The 19,766-nt window shown below is 40.2% G+C and overlaps 2 protein-coding genes across 6 annotated transcripts; both read right to left on the reverse strand.

The window, feature by feature from the left end:
- Positions 1 to 15,802, reverse strand: atf2 (activating transcription factor 2). 5 transcript variants are annotated; one of them, XM_025063978.1, is made up of 12 exons: positions 15,758 to 15,802; positions 15,085 to 15,157; positions 14,249 to 14,345; positions 14,050 to 14,168; positions 13,829 to 13,954; positions 13,396 to 13,574; positions 12,599 to 12,713; positions 11,264 to 11,377; positions 9,127 to 9,453; positions 8,540 to 8,746; positions 5,337 to 5,442; positions 1 to 1,760 (listed from the first exon to the last, which is right to left on the reverse strand). In XM_025063978.1, exons 2-12 carry the CDS (start codon positions 15,130 to 15,132, stop codon positions 1,528 to 1,530), a joined length of 1,671 nt encoding a protein of 556 aa, XP_024919746.1. In that variant the 5' UTR covers positions 15,133 to 15,157; positions 15,758 to 15,802; the 3' UTR covers positions 1 to 1,527. The 5 variants fall into 5 exon arrangements, with proteins under 5 accessions (XP_024919746.1, XP_024919744.1, XP_024919745.1 ...); XM_025063976.1 differs by having other exon boundaries at positions 11,255 to 11,377; XM_025063977.1 differs by having other exon boundaries at positions 11,255 to 11,377; positions 15,667 to 15,798.
- Positions 15,803 to 16,526: 724 nt separating this feature from the next.
- atp5mc3a (ATP synthase membrane subunit c locus 3a) lies at positions 16,527 to 18,975 on the reverse strand. Its single transcript, XM_008328307.3, has 5 exons — positions 18,876 to 18,975; positions 18,579 to 18,676; positions 17,741 to 17,815; positions 17,169 to 17,359; positions 16,527 to 17,080 (listed from the first exon to the last, which is right to left on the reverse strand). The coding sequence occupies exons 2-5, from the start codon at positions 18,615 to 18,617 to the stop codon at positions 16,966 to 16,968; spliced, it is 420 nt and encodes a 139-aa protein (XP_008326529.1). The 5' UTR covers positions 18,618 to 18,676; positions 18,876 to 18,975; the 3' UTR covers positions 16,527 to 16,965.
- Between the last annotated feature and the right edge of the window lie 791 nt (positions 18,976 to 19,766).

A 19,766-nucleotide genomic window follows, 5' to 3' on the forward strand; every position in this document is an offset into this window, starting at 1 on the left:
TTTTTAAAGAGATATTAAAAGATTTATTACAACAACTTATCAATCCAAAGTTTATACAGAACTTCCACAAGTTACAAGTACGACTTCAACACAGTATCACACCCCTGTATAAGCACTGAAACCAAGATCCATGATATCAAAAAAGGCTATCGCGAAACTCAAGAACCACCAAGTCAAGTTGAAACAACTTGTTTACTTTTCATCTGACTGAGACCTTATTGAACAGACGGTCAAATTCTCGCGGAGAATCGTTATCTCATGCAGATGCACAAAACAGTAAATACATACTGGAGAAAAATAAGGAAACGTAGGCGTTAGCGTCTTGTAAAAACTACACAGTAGTAAGCCAGTACAGACTAAGAGGAAATGCAAATTGACTTCATGGTGTAATTTGCTTTCTAAATAACTATAACAATGAAAAGACCAGATTCTGACAAAGTTTTTCTTCCTGTTCCCTGTGATTCCACTTGAACTGACTGACTAATGTTTTAACAGTCAGTCTTTAACAGTGTTGATGTTCAAGAAAGTATTCCTTTAAGAAGACAAAGTACAGAATACCTTCAATGTTTGTATACCGTGTACTGTACTTCCTGATGGTATTTACAGCGTTTTTCTAAAAACCTCATCTAGACATGAAAACCAGCCGACAAGTCCTAAAGAGTTCTGACAGCGTAGTCACTTCTAAACCAAAGGCAGATCAAAGAGCAGGAAAAAGACTGTCTCTACTGAGGAAATATGAAAATTTGAACTAAACGGCATAAAAAAGTTCAGAAGTTTCTTTGTACAAAAAGATGAATGGCACTGAATCCAGTCAAAGTCACGATGATTGACGAACATCCTACAATCACTGCTTCAGGACGACCAGACCGCTGATGGAGCGTCCATGAAGTTTACAAACAGAGGTGAGTTCACACATTCAGAATATACAAGAAATCTACGGCTGATTTCACCTTGAAAAAAAAAAATCTGAATCACTGATGTAACGTTACAGCATTAAATTTGTGAACAGGACAGAAGTGTCACTCAAACCTGTCGTTCTCTTAAAAAGTGCATAAAGAAAAATATTTCTTTAAAAAAGATTCAAGATTTAAAAAAAATTAAATTATCTTTAGGACCCAATAAATAAATTGTGCATAAAAGTAAATTAATGGAAGAAGAAAATGTAATGGTCACTGAGCCACTTCAGCACACTTTGGTAAAGTCTCCAGCATTTCACCAACCAAACTTTATGGCTGAGCAAAAATAATAACAAACTTTCATAAATAAGTCACGACACGAGTACAAAAAACATTTAAGACCAACGTGTTTTACATCTTACACCTAAAGTGCATCCTCTTTTTATCTTCATCAATTACCCATGAAACATTTCTTATCTTCATCGTCACCTACAAAGAATACAGTGAATCATGAACCAAACATTAATAATAAATTAGGAATAAATTAAAAATACTGCCGGAGAATCTCTTCCCTCAGTCCAGGAGGCCGAGCTCCAGTGTCCACAAGAGGACGCTGCGTGTGTTTGGACAATCAACTTCCTGTAGGCTGAGTGTTGGTGGCGCCCCTCCGTGGCTGACTCTCCTCTGTGCTCTGGTTGGACGTGACGGCGGCCGTTGTGGAGGCGCTGGGCGCCGCTGAGACGCCCGGGGCCGTGAAGGCGGAGGTGACGCCGTTGGAGGTGCTGATGGAGCTGTGCTGGATGGCCTCGTTCTGGGGGCTGCTGGGGACGGACATGTCCTCCACGCTTATGTCTTTGTCTGAAACTTTGGAAGTCACAAAAGAGTGATTAGGGTATTTTAGGGCAGTTGTAGATTAATCATGATTAATTGTGATTTTAATAAATCATACTACTGTAAGTCGCACTTTTTTTCATCCTTTGGCTCGGTTTGAGACATACTCTGGTGCGACTTGTATATTAAAATATATAATTTTACATGTTTGTTGTCTTTACGCTGAGAGCCGCTAGAGGGCACTCTAGATGACTGGTGTGACTTATACTCTGGAGCAACTTATAGTCCGGAAAATACAGTCTATAAATCCGGAAGGTGGTTTGGAATGGGTCAATGTTTGATGGTGACCGTTGGACTGGTGCTGTGAAGTGAGCAGATCCCTGAAAGGCCCGAGTCAAACACAGAAACAACTGAGAGAGTGATTAAATGTATGAACGACACTAACAAAAGTCACTTCTCGTCCTTCGTCCCTGACTCAGTCACTGAGCACCGACATCAACCCGTGACAGTCACTGCTTCACTGAGTAACCACAGTAGATAACAGCCACGATCAGCGTTCCTGACTTTAATGTAAAGGACACCTGTCGGTATGTTGAGGTTCCACGCCGCTGCTTTAACATCATTTACCTGAGGTACTCCATAGAAGCTTAGGAAAGCTCCATCATTTACACCTAATCAGATGGAAAAGAGCTATCTGGGTGCGCTGTAAGCAAAGAGTTCCATTAATCCCCATAATGCTACTGCTGCTCTGGTGCCTTTAATTAAAGCACCAGTGTCAATTTAAACCCACATCATAAGGGTGCATTACATTCTGGGGCATGTGGCAGTGTCTCCCATCCCTAACTGCATTCTCATTTGTTTTTTGTTACCTTGCCAACTACTGCGGCGACAGATGATTACAGCACCTGATTTTAATGATGCTCACACTGGAGAGTAGCAAAGACTTGGAGTTGAAATGCCACCAGCTGTTCGGCAGTTGCATTGAATTAATTGGATCCGGATGAAAAAAAAAAGGAGAGAGAGACTCCACTCTCATGCTCTGGTTAGTAAAGGAATAAGGATCACAATCATAATTAATACTGCTAATGATAAGAAGTCACTTGTTATGACACTTTGGAATTAATGAGCGAGACTCGTTTTTGGGTTTGTGAAAATACAGATGATCTAAAACAATGGCGGCCTGATACCGACGTCCTGGGGTTTGAATCTTCCTCCACTCTCCTGGCTGCACGGCGACACTGTGATTCAGCACCAACTGAAGTCAACGCTCTGTAAACCCTCTCGCTCTTCGCCCGTGCAGAAGGTCAACGACAGATTTGAACAGCTTTGTGGTTTTGTTCCATGTTCAAGTGAGTATCATCGCTCCTAACGACATTAAGGTCTGGCTAATGTTCTGAGGTTCTGGTTCCCGCAGCAGACGGAGATCCTTTCTGCTCTCCTGGTTTCTGAAGCGGGGTTCGCTGTTAGCAGATGGACCGCTTAGCGTGCCAACTGATAGCATGTCCTGGCTTGTTTGTGGGGCAGTCTGGGTAATTTCCTCCCACCTGCCACAGTTTCGCCTGGTCAGGACGATGAAGGGTATTACCAGGTCTGGAGGCCAGTGTGGCCTTATGGGAAGTGTAATCCTGTCAAGTAGGAATGATTCATGGAGGCGTTTCAAGAGTGGGAGCCACGGAACAGTCAGAGTTAAATCATGTGTTGTGCTAATTGGAGAGCTAATTTATTTCACTCTTAACCAGGGGAGTATTGATATTTACTAATATACAAGCACAGCTTGTATATTAGTAAATACAGACAAATCCTTCATTCAGCTTCATATGACTAACATGATTTTACCAAACGTTAGTTCAAAACGTTAGTCAGTTTGTTGCATCGAAAAACCAAACTACACATTCCTTATAAATGTTTCTATCCTCAGGTCTCCAAGTTTTAAATAAAATAAAATAAAGACCAGTATTTAATTCACACTCCTGTGTTTTCCTGTGGCCTTTGGGTTTCTGCCTCTCCATTCCATACAGGACATAAACAACCTGTTATCCAGAGGATTGAACTTCTTCTTAATACTTCATATTTTACTTCAATAATACTTTTAAAAGATCTTAATATTTTATCTCATGCTTTTTGTGACTGAAATTCAAATGTTTGGTTCAAAACTTTAATGATGTAAAATGGGTATTTCATTATGGCTGCATGAATAATTTGTTTTCTTAAAAATGTCAAAATAAAAGCTTGACCAGGTGAATGGTCATCTTGTAGGAGCTTCTGAAGTCCTGATAACTCTATTCAGACTTTTAGGTAAATAATATCTGCACTGGTATTCACAAAATATTTGTAATTCCATTTCTTATTTAGAAGAATACCTGCCCAGCCCTCGCTCCAGCCTGTGTGTCAGTCTCTCACTGTGCTGAATACACATTAGCCTAATAATGATGTTGTAATATCTTTGTATGAAGTTACTTCTTCTTCACAACTTTTAGAATATATGAGACCATTATTTATATTCTGTGTAGATCTGATATGGCTGCAGGAAGTTTGAATAAAAACCCCCCAATAATTACGACTTTCATATTAGTTTCCTTTCGTGTTGATTTTTTTTTTATGTCCAATCTCCAACCTCAGCTGTCACCAGGAGCCAGACTGATGAACCAGGATATTCGTACAGGGTGATATTTTTTTCCAAACGGCGTAAAAAGTGCACCAAATACCATCCTTCACAAAGGTCTAAAAATGCGACGAGACAGACGTCTTGGGCGAACACGCCAAGAACGATGACCCAATTCATCTGCAAGTCCTGCTAAAAACAATCCAGACGACACCAAATGAGACCCAGCTCTGACAGACCACTCCAGTCTGGAAACCATCAGTCCCATAATGCACATGACGTGTGTCAGTGGAATGGTTTAGCAATAAGGGATGCATAATGAACAGCCCGGCTGGGTGGACGCACCAGGAGGCATTTCAGAGGCAATCATTGTCAATACCAGTCAGCGGAGGTGTTGGGAGCAGAGTGGAGACGTGGCTCGGAACACACACACACACACACACACACACAGTGTCTCACTGCCTACTGACATCATCTGTGAGGTGAGTTATGAGCAGGATGACAGAAGCCCAGACTCCAGAAACAAAGAAGTGTAGTTGATATGACTGTAAATGAGGCTGAGTAACAAACAGGAGGTTTAACTCAAACAGTCTGTAACGACTGGACTGGTCAGTTATATCAGAGTATTCATGGCCATGATCACATTTTATGTTGTCTTTACGTCTCCATATGGAGTTGGAGTTTTTTATTTGTTTAATTTTACTCTAAAATGACAAATGTTTGATCTGGAGCCGTCAGAGCAACAATTACGTCTGTGTGGTTTCCACCTGTGGCCTCCCCGAACACAGACATCGCCGGCAGCGGAAATTTGTCTGAAACAACGCCACCTATAAATATCTGAACTTTTGCAAAGTTTTTTTTTCTCCCCCCAAAACAAGGATTTAATATGACAATAGCTCTTTCCACTGGGCCATAAGTAAGACGTGTCCTTCTAGTGGTTAGCTGGAGCTCATTTTGGAAGCATTTCACTGGAAGCCTCGGGCTGAGAATAATGGAGCATTACTCACTGTGATAGCCAGATTTCTTCTGCATGGCGGTTACAGGGCAATCTTTATGAGCCAGAAGAAGCTGCTTCAGCTGAGCCACTTCGTTTCTCAGCAGGGTGACTTCATTCTTTGAAGGGAAGCAGACACACAACAGTAGTCAATAAAGTGGTCACTACGGTACGTCTGAAGACTGAAGAGAACGAACATCTTCTCACACCAAACAATACCTTGGACTTCTGATAGAAAATATAATTCACACCAGTAAATCAAAACTCAACCTTCGCCAAACTGTACCTATGTGTACGGCCTGTATCTACTGTACAACGATGGTTTACATGAAGTTAAATTGTGTTTTTTATCACAAAAAACAAACACGATGTACACTTCTACTATCACATCGATGTTACTGTCACGCTGACTTAGTCAACTGGCCCTGATTGTTTCAACAGTTAATTTACATAAAGCTTTGTTCCAGACCAATTCTAGATATTTGCTGTACAGCAACCCTGAGTTATTATATCATTAAAAAAAGAAGAAATCTTGTTGTAAAGAATTAATTCCTTTATTTTTGCAGAATTCTATGGAACGGATTCAACTCGAATCTGGAAGGTCCACTGTATATACACATATACACAGTATATGTGTATGTGTATATATATATACATATGTATATATACACATATATGTATATATACATATATACATGCAAATATATATGTATATGTGTGTGTATATATATATATACATATATATTCCATGTGCGTTAAATGCTTAGTACAGGAATTACTGCTGTAGTTTTGTGTCCTCCATAGACTCATGACTGTAAGCTTGTTCTAATGGTCATTATTAATGGCAGCTCTTCATGGTTACACACACAACTGTATGAACTCATATTACGCCTCATGTAACAAAGACATTCTTAAAAGACCAACATGATCCTGCAGTGAATGAATCCAACGATTAAAGAATGATCTACTTGTTCATTTAAGTTTTTCCTACATAATAATTACAGGCCTTCACTGACTGCAGAGCAGCACGTTTGTCAGAGCCGAGCCGCTCGGACTGTCAGTGCACCTTGGTAGACGCTGTGCAGATTTACACTCTGCTGTGGTTACAGCTCCCAGAGGAACTGAGGATTTCTGCATGTCGTAAAAGGCTGCCACATTACACTGAAGGTGACTTTAACTGGATTTAGAGCAGCCGGGGGCCCACGCAGCACCCAGTGGCAGATTTAAGCTCCTTCCGTCCTCCTTTAAAAGGACTACGGGCAGCTTAACCTATTAGTCTAAAAGCAGCCAATTTATTTGATTCCATCTGTCTAATGGTGCTGCTGTTGGCAGGGCTGAGTTATTGTAAAGCAGATTTGAAAACAGCTGGAAGGAGCGTACGGACGATCCAACTGAGCCAGCGCCATGTTCACTGTGCTGCCGCCGCCGCCGCCGCCGCCGCCACCGCCTCAACTGTAGCACAGCCAGCCAAACAGCCAACATCAACACAGGGCAGCGCTGCTTCTTACCCCACCTCTGGATGACATTAAGGAAGGATAAAGCATAAACCGGCACTCTCTCTCTCACACACACACACACACAAAGACACACACACAGTAGTATGTAAGGTATACCAGGACTCTAAATGTGTTGTTTATTTTTCATCTTTTGTTGGTTTGTTTTATAAAAATATTTTTTTGCGGATTTAAATTTTATTTTGTATTTAATGTGGTGTTTTTTAAACCTTTTAGATCTGTACAAGTCAGACTGTCTGCTGATGTCACTTCCGTTTTCTGTACTCAACTACTATCCTCAACCCCTGGTCCGGGGACCTATGCCAGTTCATAGGTTATTTGGTACCGGGCCACAGTCATATCTCTTTAATTTTTCATTAAAAGATAATCTGAAAGTGTTTCAAAACAACAGGTCAAAGATCACTCAGACTCTGATACTAAGAGAATAAAGTCTAAAAGACGTTTCATTTCGAAAATGTATTGACTCTTCAACAATGGTTGGATACCGGCCGACCGGTCCTTGGTATAAAAAAGGTTGGAGGTACATTATGTTCATTAACACAGCTGAGAAGAAGTGAAATTTAGAAAGAATACTTTAAACTTTAAATAAGGATTTTACAATATTATTTACATCTGAGGTAAAGAAAAATATTCATTGACCCTTAGAAACTAAACTGCATCACAACAAAAATGTTGATCACTTCTAAGCCGGACCAAGACGACTTTAACTTAAAGAGTTTTAAAGAGTGTTACTTTCTTAACTCCTCACCTAATTAATCAAAATTGAGCAAATGGGCCTGGGGTGGTGCTGCGAGCTCTGTGAGCTGCCTGGTCTGACACCTCATTAAAAAGCCAGTTAAGGATGATGTTAAAATAATTGTGCATCATTAGAGGTACTTTCACTGATCAGCTGGGCCATGTCAGCATGGGGGTTTTTACAAAAACTGCACTACTGATTAATGCCCTCGTATAAAAGCACCTTTTTATTCTCTACCACATGTTGTTCCCCATTTTGTAGTTAACAGCACTGATGTTACTTTTTATAACCTGCTCCACTCACTCGTCCTCTCCCTTTCATCTATTTACATCTGTACTGTACACACATGACAAGTGGTGATAACTTGTTCTGTGAACCAGACGCCGACATACACCATCGCTTTCCGACGACCGCCCGCTCCCTCCTCCACCTTCCGCAACTTACTCTGCTTTTAGGGAAAAATGAGACAGTAAGCAAATAAACGCCGCGTCTCATTTAATTGTCTGGAACACTGATGTGCTGCACCCGCGCCTCACACTTATCAACAGAGACAGCAGATACATGAACTGTTTCGAACTTGTCAGCATCAGATCCTAATTGCTTCCAGCGAAATGAAGGTTCAAAAAGACACCTTTCCCTGTGAGATTTTTTGAGGCCATTCGGTAAACTGCTGAGACAGAAGCGGAGACACGCTTGTGTGCAGCTGACATCTGGAGATACATCTTTATTGACAGGGACATATCGATGTAAAGGGCTCACACGCTGCTGCTGTCACACAACAGCTCTTCTTAATCGGCTTTAATGACTTCATCACCACAGAAGGGAAAAGTCTGTGTACACATGCTTATGCCAGTGGCAGACGATGATAAACAGACGCATGCATTTATGCATACATAAAAGTGACAAATTGTTAGCAGCTGTTTTCATACAGCGTGTAGTTACCCAGGGTCAGAGTGTGGAGCGTACCTGTAGTTGTCCATTCACGGAGTTCAGGTCCTCGGCCTTCTTCTCCAAGGACTGGACCCACACCTTCCTTTTCTGCCTACAGCGAGAGGCCGCCGCTCTGTTACGCTCCAGGAACTTGCGCCGCTTCTCATCGGGGTCTTCGGATGTTGTTCTGCGCCGCCGACCGCCGGTGCTTGGAGGGTTTTGAGCAGGGGGGGCTGGGGAAGCCTGTTAAATAGAAAATTTAATGAAAAAAAAAAAGTGCAGACCTCTGTGAAAACTGATTCCAGCTTAACAAAAGACGTGACACTTCAGCTGGTCTGAGAGCAGATCAATATCCAATATGTAGACACGTGACCTTAATGCACAGTATTTAAAATGACACATATACATCAGCATCAGTCTGTATGAGCCGTGCTGTCAATGTTTACACCTCGACTGTATCAGTCACAGTCAGAAATGACAGCAACACTGTATGATTACTGTGAGCAGGAGAACAGGCCTTTCACTTCTAACTTTTTACTGCACATTGATACCAACTGTAATATACAATAATAACGTAGTAATGTTCCAGATCTGAACCAACGTGTTCTACAGTGCGTACGTACAGGGGTCTCTGTGGTGGAGGTGGCTGGCTGCTGAAGAGGATGAGGTGACGGTGTCTCTGTTGGAGGAAGGTGAGGAGCTGGAGCAGCGGTCAGGACTGCAGTTGTGGTTGGGACTGGAACTGGAGACGGAGACGGAGAAGGAGCTGGAACAGGAACAGGAACAAGAACAGGAGCAGGAGCAGGAGCAGGAGCAGGAACAGGAGCAGGAGCTGAAGTCGGGGCAGGAGATGGAGGAGCAGGAGTGTGAGTGACCGCACTGCTCTGAATTTCACTGCCATCTCCATTGGCTACCTGAGGAAGCTGCTGGCTTAATGTGGCTTTTAGTTTCTGAGGAGAGGAATGATGACAGAAAAAAAAATTAATACTGTTGAAACAACATTGATGAAAATACACAAGAATAATTACATTTGTAGCAATTCATATTTAATCTTATTTGATCAACTAATCAACACTAAAATAATGAAGTAACTAGAAAACTTTAGATGATGAAAGTCGAGTCTTCAGCAGTGAGGGAACATACTGGAACTTCTTGCTTCAATGAAGTGTTCACCGTTCAGCCGTATGAAGAGTATAAAAGCTGACGTAAAACAGATTATATGAAATCTTTCCTTTGCAACTATTTTTGGTTTTCATTCCGAGTGGAAATTCCAATAAATCTGAGATGACCTTGAAAGCGTGAAACTGAATCCTGGAGGTGAGACAGAATTTTGGTACTTAATGAGAGAAATACTGTCCAAAATATGTTTTTTTTGTGTGTGTGTTATGAACAGCGACTGAATACTACACACAACCACAGTTTGGTCTTCCTGTTCTACAGGCCAATTCCTCCAGCATCAAACAGTGAGCAAACAAGGTGAAAGTGAATGAGCCTTTCAAGGCAGTAACAAAGTGAGAGGGGATATATTTACATGAGAAAACAGAAGAGCACATTATTCTAACAACTACCTTTGCCAGAGCAATCTATCTACCAAATTAGTTTATCGTGTAATACCCTTCCAGAAGCTCCTCTGGCAGAAACAAGATATTATTCTCTTGGAATGGCCCATCGAAAGAGAGGAAAGCCAGTCAGATTCATATTTCATCTCTGCCATGGAAACCTCATCAGTGTAATAACCCTCCATCTCATGGGTGTTATTCAACCATCTGCTACTATATTACTTATCTTTATTTTGCAACTAATTAACAGCATAATCTTCTAAATTCAGCAAGTTAATTATCATTATTGTGGTCTTTGCAGCATCATCAGTCCTTGTAAAGCGCCGTCTCCACGCCCCCTGAGAGGCAGGTGGGGGCGGGTGGGAGCGGTCAGGTTTGAGCGGGGGTCTGTTTTCTTTGACGTGGGCTCATTAGGTGTTTGCTGATGAGCTCGGTGCGGTGGGAGGCACCGGGAGGATGAGGAGGGGGAGTCAGAGGGAGGTACAGGTCAGGCAGGATTCTGCTGAACAAAAGCTTCCATGCAGGGTGAGGCCGACTTAATGTGCCTCGGTGAGAGCGTGCCAGGATGCCCCCAGCTGGCGTTTACTGGTACTCCCCCCTCCCCCCCAGTTGGCCAGGACGACGGCGTGCTGCGCATAACGTTGTCTCCATGTTTGTCTTCTCCCTACGCTGTGATCCTCAACAACACCACCCACCCTCCACCCACTCCCTTAACTACTTGCCAGTCAGGATCGATCCTTTCTCATGAACACACACGCAGCTCGTCACAGTGGTGTATCTGTTAATGTCCACAGGCAGAGCATGCTGGGAACATTACCAGGTTTGGTGAACCGTGTTTTATCATGTAGCCAAAGATCTCGCTCAAAACACAACAAGAGCCAAACAACACTGCTGCGGGCTTTTAGCTGTTGGATTATTTTAAAATCTGTTTTTGGTGACAAATATAAAGAATCAAAGTCTGGTTTAATCATTAAGAAAGAATGAGATGCTTCTGTCTCACAGTTCAAAGATTTCAGATCATTATTATGCACCTGACGGTATAGTTTACACTTACTGCAATAACAGGTACATGAATAATTGACATACACCATATATATATATATATATATATACACAGTACATATACACACACACACTGTCAAATCTCCAGGAAGTAGGAGGCATGTGTTATGAACAAAGAGATAATAAATACCAGCTTTACTTCTGATTGGACGGACTGTGGCTGAGGCAGTGGCTGTGGTTGAGATTGTGCCTGTGGTGAAGGAGGTCCTGGAATCCCTGGGACGTTAGGCACGACGGTGACAGGTCTGACAAGCTGACAGCATGGACACAGATCAGCACAGCAAAATTAGTCTACAACTATTAGAAAATAAGAAATGAAAGGCAGACGGCCAAACGCATGCACACGGTCGTGGCGAGCTCTCATGGTTTCTGCTCATATCTCAGCCTCATTAGGTCGGATGGCCTGTTATTTGGTGGAGGCGTCATCACTAGGAGATGCAGCGTGCACACTAATGAACCACTGCCTGTCTGTATGAGAGCATATGGACGGGGAAAGTGAAGAGAGGATGGAGAGACGTGAGTCAGAAGGGCCAGAGGAGCCAGACTCCTTTACTGCCATCAACAATGAGGCAGAGCTACAGTAGGAAGAGGAGAGAGGTGAAGAGGGAGAGAAGAAAAAAGAAGTCAACTCAGGTTCTCCATTTATCTTTGCCCTCTTTGGCTTGTCACTTGTTCACTCCAATCCCCACAGGAAGTAGGATATTTTTTTCTCCTGCTGTGCCACTATCAGGATGTAATCACCAACAAACTCAACAATCCTTGTTAACTTAAATGTTAACTTCACTTACAAAATCCTCCCCAATTTAGACCCCGACGTTAGTTACAGTTACATTTTGTTTTGCACAACACATTAGCAGCATAATTTATCGGCTCTGCCAGAAATCAAGAAGACTAATTCAAAGAGTACAAGGACAAATAATGAAGTATTTTGGAGTGGAACCTGCAGTGTCACTGCCAATTCCTTCATCTTTGTCACAGTGTGACACACAGCCGTACTCCAAAGTCCATTATTTCACTCAACCTCTACAACTCTTGAGGTGACTGCCAAAATCTGACAGTTCAAAGCTGTAAATTGTCCTTTTGTCCAGTGGAGGGTGCTTCATGCAAGTCACTAAGGAACTTGATTTAAATTTAAATTATGCTCACAAAAGCAAACGTTTTAGGTGATTTCAATAGTGCGTTTCTCTTATTACAGTACACACCTACGCTGAACACAGGCACAGAGTTTCTATTACAATAAATAGCTCTCAGTACTCTCCGGTCTGACTCATACCTATAGAAAAAATGTATTTCTAAAAAAAAAAAAAAAGCGTTTCCTCAGTTTAACAAAACTCAAAAACAATAGAACAGTTTGCAGTCTTTGGGGATACGGACAAATGCTAAAGGGTAATTTCATTGTTTCATATTACAATGCAGTGTGTTTCTAACACAGGGTGAAAGACAGTAAACACATCGTAACCAGCATCACACTCACAGGAATTGTAGTTGGAATATGTACACTTGAGCTTGTAATAGATGCTGGAATAGCAACTGGCATGGTTTGACCGTTAGGCAGCTGTAGGAGCACAGGGAAGGTGCCAGACACTGGGCTGAAGGAGAGAAGAGAACATCCTTGTCAGGAACAAACAAATAATACTGGGATTTTTTTTAAATGATAAAGTAATGTCACAAATATCAGTACATCCAGTGGAGTCAAGACTATGTACTTGATGAAAATGGGGAAAATAATTGAATTGGAACAAATCAAACAAGAATTAAAGTAAATAAACCTTATATGGAGAAACACCAAAAAAAAAAAAAAAAATACAAAATGACCAAAATAAACATATTTAGCAGCCAGTAACATCAATTCTGCTCAGATATGGTTTTCAAGTAGCTCTCTTATTAAGGCACATAGAAAAAGAGATATTGTTGGTAATTTACTTAAATCTCACTTTTCCAGGCTAAAACACTCACAAGAGTTTCTGCACATCTAAAAGTAAAGCAGTTTAGAATTGGATTTAATCTCATGGTTATGAGAGCTCCTTCCTTCTGTCCATATTTGAGCAACAGTGACGTTTGTGAAGACGGCAGTTCTGTATATGAGGTGTGAAGCAGAAAATAAACCATCCTGCCGAGTGCGAAGAAACCAAAAACAAACAAGCACATGCCTCACAAAATAAAAGCTCAACACAAATGTGCTAAATAAAATAATTTGAAAAATAAAAATAAAAAAAAGACTTAATTATGGTTGACTTTTGTTTTAAAAAATTGATATTTTGAGTTACTTACACTATAGGCCTATTACTGGACGGTACTTGGGTAATAACAGAGCTAGATGTTGGCGATGGGAGAGCTGGCTGTATTACAACATTAGCCTCTGAGGTTGCTAGAAGTACATTGGGAACTTGGAGGGACGCAGGATGGACTATAGTAGATGTTGGCATTGAGGCTGGCTGCAAAGATAAGTCCTGGAAACATCATACAACACCTTAGCTGCAGAAGTGTTTGATGACAACCATATGTCCTACAATAAGACGTTGACAGGTTACGCTCCACTAATAATAGAATAGAAAATGATTAGAAAGAAAATCTATTAACCAGTTATGTGATTGATCATCTTTTGTGCAGCGTTGCTCTAACTTTTCAAGCCGAAAGAAACAAAAACTTTTGTGATTTGTCAGCAAATGTTTCTGCTTTTTTTTAAAAAAAAAAAAGCCCATACCTTATCGTCACTTGTTGTCGATTCAGGATGAGGGAGTGGACTAACACGGTGTGCCTCTGAATCAGCGGCTCCCTCTGGTTTGCTGCGTATAATAGGTGTCGCCAGTGGTGACAAATCCAGCGGTAACTACGGAAAAGAAGAGAAGGACATCAGCAAAGGACAGAAGAGTAATAAAACAAACACAAGTCGGGACATTCTCGGCCAAGTTTAATGAGAACAACCTTTTTAATGTCATCTTCAGCTGCTCTTTTAAAGTCATGGTCAAAGGGACTTGTAAGTTCGTTGAAAAGCCCGACCTCCTCACAGTTCTTCAGGAAGCGTGTAGGCGTTGGCGTCTGGTCTGCAGCAGAGGGCAAACTTGAGTGCACTCGTCAGAAGAGCATGGACATATCAAGGTCTATTCACTTTAGGATTGATTACCAGCGATGATGACAGTGTCGTTCCTCGCTGGGCCAAACTTTAGTGTCATCTCATGTTTGTGCTTGTGGACGGCCAAGTGGTCTTCATTTGTGAACCTCTGTGCAGGTCAACAGATAAAACAGGGTATGAAACGTAATCTAAACATGACCTCTGGGGCAATTTACTACTTGCAAGTGAAAGAAGGAAGGTAACAACTGTTATTATTTATTTACAAATGTAGGTTAAAGTGCGTAGGAGTTCAAACAAGTTCAACACAGAGGTTCCAAGAGAGCCTGAGAAAAATGACCCCACTGAAGGTGAGAGAGTATGATGTCAGGAAAAGTATTTATAAAATTAAAAACAGTAAAAGAACAAGAGTATTTACACCAGCAGTGTATTTTTACTAAAGAGAAATGTAACAGAGAAATACCACAATAGAGCAAATCATTTGAGATTCCAAAATAAAACAGACTTGGCTTGTTTTCAGCTGTTGCACTGCAACTGTTAAAATTAGACAATGTTGGTAAATTAGTCAAAGGTTTTTGTTAAAAAAAGATATCATCATGAAACAATTCAATAAATGCATTTCTCATATGAAATATTTTCTTGTCCCTGACTTTATTTTACCTAAAAAAAATCTTCAAAGTAATATCTGTCACTTAAATGTGTTTAAACAACTTTAATTGTTCTGTTATATTTAAACCTTTTTGTATTAATAAATATATAAAACTAAATACATGTTGTGGCTTTGAATGATGTAGAGTATATATTAACAATTTTTCTTTTATAAACAACATTTATTAAAGCTAACCTTTATGCTACAGAAGAATGCAACAGTGTGTCCGTGTGGTACTCACCTGTCCACAGCCAGGAGCAGTACACTGGAACGGTTTATCATCACTCATATTAAGTTATTCCAGTGATGTCACCCTAAAAACAACAACAGTGAAATACGTAGACTGCGGTTAGACCTCAAATATAACAGCTGTGTATTGAAGTCATTTACAAAGAAAAAGGTAAAGTAGGCACTGAAGGTGGGGGCATTTATTAATCTGAGCATTCTGAGCACTGTGCGGCGCTGTAATGATGTGTAACTAACGTAGGGTGAAGGTGAAAGTCCTGTAGTATTTGGACAAAGCATGTCGATGAAGGGCGGCTGCTTGGGTTTACACCTCACTGTCATTCTAAAAGACGGTCTGTTTATTCAAGCAAATTTAAGAGGCTAGACAGACAAAAAATGTGCTTTTTTAAAATTTAATGTGATCTCGATATGACATAATATCGTCAGGAATTACCACTACAGCGCTTTAAATAAAGGGGACTGAGCATCCATGATATAGCCTGAGCCCTGCGTTAACATACAACAATCGCCATGTTTGGAGCTATGTTTCCAATGAAGAGAGGAGACATCGATCAATGTCGAGATATTGTTTTTGTACCTGAACAGAAAAAAAATCAACGCCGAAAGATGAATTCGGTCTTTTGTAGCTGCTTTAAGAGCAGTCGCTGTCAGTTTCTGTTGTCACTTACCCTCAGCCACAACCCTCGACTTCCAAAATCCCACGTCTGCAGCAAATATCGCGAGAAAACATCAGGCTTCCGTAAACGTCACACGGTTTGACTGTTTTTTGTTTTTTTTCCCACTCAATATCATTTTTTAAAGGTTGACTGTTTTTTTTTTTTCATTTTCCCACTCAATATCATTTTTTAAAGACTGTTGTTTTTGAATGCTTTTAAAACTAATGTTTAACTTGAACTTTTGATAAAAGGATGAGTCCTTTAGGATTTTGTTACGTTTATTTTTCTTCCTTCCCCTAACCAGTTCAAATAATATGAACTTTAAGTTTAAGTTTTAAGTTTTTAAGTTTAACTCAAGTATCTCTGTTGTGATTTAACTTTAATTCAAAGTTCTAGCCATGAGTACTAAGTCTGAACTTAGAGTTGTTATGTACACACACCTCCAAATATAAATATTTTTCATTTTGGTTTAATTTTACACTGTACCCTGAGGGGCCATCATACTTCAGCACAAGTCTGAACTTAGAGCTGTAATGTACATACATTTAATTTTACACTCTACCCTGAGGGGCCATCATACTTCAGCATGGTCTAGTTTTTATGAATTAAGTTGTGAAAAATAAACCAATGTTTATGGCAAATGTACAAATAATTTTGTACTTAAAAAAATAGGCTTTTCAAACTGTACTTTTAAAATGATCAGTTTTCAATAGTCAGATGTTAAGAGCATCTGCCTATGTTCAGTCATGACATCCAAAAAAAATCCAAACCATTATGTAACTGAATTAAATTGTCTAGATTTATTCAAGCAATTTACAAAAGCAAGCACTCACTTGCTGTCTAATTACACACTATTTACTGCAGCTGAACCAAAATCTTTTAAAAGTGGACCCCAAGGCTTGCACATGATGATCTGTTAAAAATGATACTGATGCAATGTAAAGCTGCTTCACTGGGAAAAAAACATTACTTCAACCACAAGGCCTCTGCTTGTGCAAGTACGTAATTCCAGACATAGAAGTTACAATCGTTAAATAGTCAAATACATGTATTTTAATTATGCAATTTCTTACATTTGTACAATACATGCTTTGTTTCTTTTGACAGCATCTGAGAGACGTGAAAATGTACATTTCCATGAGACGAACACGGAACAATTTTGATAGCCACAATAAAATATGTAGTCACATCTGGAACGAGTGTGTCGTATGACAGATATTTTACATAGCAAACAGGATAAGGAAAGCAACCATCAAACAGAACAGTCCCATAGCTTCAGACAGGGCAAATCCCAGGATGGCATATGAGAACAGCTGCTGCTTCAGAGATGGGTTCCTGAAACACCCAGAAGAAAATATCTCAATTACAACTCAAGAACACATTCAAGAACATATTTGTGCAGTTCCACAGCGTAAAGACACACCTTGCATATCCGATGATGAGGCTTCCGAACACTGTTCCGATTCCAGCACCAGACCCAGCAACTCCAACGGTGGCAGCTCCAGCACCAATAAACTTGGCAGCAGTGTCAATGTCCCTGCTGACAGCACTGGTCTGGATGCTCCTCAATGAGACCTGGGTGAGGGGGCTCTGTGGCAGCAGAGCTACAGTGTTCTGGAAGATAAAAGGAAGATTTAAAAAAAGGAAGATAAAAAAAAAAACCAAAAACATTTTACCTGCAAGGTAATTCAGAAAACAAGCTGCAGGTTCTTTGAGTTCAGGTTCACAGGTTCTGGGCTCTTTATTCATTTATCAGTATACTTGATATTTGGTTGAAAAACCAAAACATTAAAATGTTTTTGTTTTGTTTTTCAGGTTTGAAACATGTACTGAATTTCCTGCAATTAATAAAACTTGTTTTCCTGATACCTAGACATATTCCAATATCATGTTACTCTCTTTACACTACATGAACATTAAAAAAAAACAACAACAAACAAAAACATTTGTTTAATAAACTATAATTAGGTGTATCCAGAAACTATTTTGTCCTACCTCTGACTTGACCTCAGGCCTGGACAGCACAGAGGCAGACAGGGGTCTGTAAAGAGCCCGGGAAGCAGCACGGACCTGCAGCAACAGAAAATACAAAATAAATAAGAAAAGAGCAAAGCAAGGATTTGTACAGAAAGCAAACTTATGAATGTAGTATGTAGTTGTTATTTATCACAGGCATAATATCAGTTTCCTTCAAAGTCACTTTGACAGTCACTGTGTCATAACCACTAATCACAAATCAGATGTGTATAGGACCTGTGATACATTAGTACTTTGTAGACTGTTGAATGAGACATTAATGTGGAAAAACAACAGTTATTTGACTTGTGTTGCCTCTTTACATCAATGCCTTGCTAGGTAGTGGAATCACAAATATGAAACATGACCTTGGTGGATGATAATGCTACCTCAAAACTGAGCAACAAGGAGAAAATATACAATGCGTTTATTGAAGCATCCGCTGTAGTGAACTGTGTCTAAGCCGCCAGGTGGATTCTTCTGTAAATGTAGCTAACAGAGTCTGATAATGACCTTAGCCGGCGGCCATCATTGAAGATGTCCGCTGATAGCTATCACTCTGGTGGCACAGGGATAGTGTATCTTGGAGACGGCTGACATGCACTGTATTAGTTCACACTTGAAATACAGTACCAGTAAGTTAAATGACAGTAGCCAGTGCTTTAGCGCTAGAGATATGTCACATTACCGGCCTTCAGCTCTGCAGATATCCTTGCTAGTAATCTGCAGTCAAGTTCAACCAGAGGCCCTGCCTGACATTTTAGACAACATAACTCACATTTACAATATGGAAACACGGGGAGGGCAGAGCACTTACCACAGCCGGCGTGGAAACGAACTTTGCACAGGCGTACATTTTTGTATGAGGTCTATAGAACCGGTTTGGTCAAATGTGGTGTTAAAGCCCAGGTCTCTCTGAAAACGGAGCGGAGAAAAGAAGTAAGGTCAAATGGGCGTTTACAGCCTTTACATGAAAAATAAAACCGTCTACATGCACATCTACATCCGTTCTAACAAACGCATCCGTTGTTATACAGCGATATTAAGTGTAAAGAAAGGATGAAAGAAGATTTGTTGCAGAACTCTCCCTCATTCAAACTGCCATTATACTCACCGACTGCAGAGGTCGAACCACAGTGGAAGAGTGAGCATGCGCCGAGTTACGTATGTAGTCACCCGGATGTACGACAATGGAGGAAAGGTCATTTGACTGAAACTTTATTTAAACAGAGTCAATGGTCATTCATGAAAATGAGATTAGAAAGTAGCAATTTTTTCTAGAAACGGAAAATATTTTTCAGAATTATACTTTAAACTAATCCATATATACAGTAAAAAAGATACCCTTTTTTAGATACCCTTATAAAAATACCATAAGGCTAGGCTAGTATGTTATTCGGTGATCAAAAAACAGCAATAAATTATAGTTAGCTAATCATTAGAAGTATGGCAATACAGGAAAAAATATATAAATATAATATATACTGATACTAAACATTAAACAATGACAGTACAATGCCCTTAGTAAAATGTTGACAATGTGAATTGTCAACCCTTGTTTTGGGTAAACTGAGGCATTGCTTAGCTTTACATTACAACATTACCTCTGTTTGGGTAGCCTTAAACTATTTTGTTATAGATTACAATTTCCCCTTATTTGTGTTTCTCTTTTACAGTTTCTTACCAGTTCTTTTTTGGGCAACAAATGGGTAATCTGCATATAAATATATGCACAATACCATTGATCAATACGCTTGCATGTTTAATTTCAGATAGGCATATGAAACTGATTTTGAAATACACTGCTGGTAAAAATAAATAAATATAAAAAAGGTTGCCATACAGGAGGTGCCATTAAGTATACAGTTCCTCTGAGGTTCAAACCGTGGACCTTCTGCGTGTAAGGCAGGCATGTTGAAGTCCATAATTCCTAACAAAATGGGAAGTTCACAGTTTGAGTAACACACACAGGCTGCCACATTAGGCTCAATTAAGTATGCAGTTG

This window comes from Cynoglossus semilaevis, chromosome 16 (assembly GCF_000523025.1).
Source record: "Cynoglossus semilaevis isolate Cse_v1.0 chromosome 16, Cse_v1.0, whole genome shotgun sequence".
Lineage (NCBI taxonomy): Eukaryota > Metazoa > Chordata > Actinopteri > Pleuronectiformes > Cynoglossidae > Cynoglossus > Cynoglossus semilaevis.

What these genes read in the sequence shown, in the direction of transcription:
- atp5mc3a (XM_008328307.3), bottom strand. Translation starts at nt 18,617, where the DNA reads ATGTACGCCTGTGCAAAGTTCGTTTCCACGCCGGCTGTG. An exon ending in GGCCTGAGGTCAAGTCAGAG is followed by an intron (nt 17,360 to 17,740) that starts GTAGGACAAAAT and finishes TTTATCTTCCAG; the next exon opens with AACACTGTAGCTCTGCTGCC. An exon ending in CTCATCATCGGATATGCAAG is followed by an intron (nt 17,081 to 17,168) that starts GTGTGTCTTTAC and finishes TGGGTGTTTCAG; the next exon opens with GAACCCATCTCTGAAGCAGC.
- atf2 (XM_025063976.1), bottom strand. Translation starts at nt 15,132, where the DNA reads ATGAGTGATGATAAACCGTTCCAGTGTACTGCTCCTGGCTGTGGACAG. An exon ending in CTGAAGATGACATTAAAAAG is followed by an intron (nt 13,955 to 14,049) that starts GTTGTTCTCATT and finishes TCTTTTCCGTAG; the next exon opens with TTACCGCTGGATTTGTCACC. An exon ending in CGACAACAAGTGACGATAAG is followed by an intron (nt 13,575 to 13,828) that starts GTATGGGCTTTT and finishes TGATGTTTCCAG; the next exon opens with GACTTATCTTTGCAGCCAGC.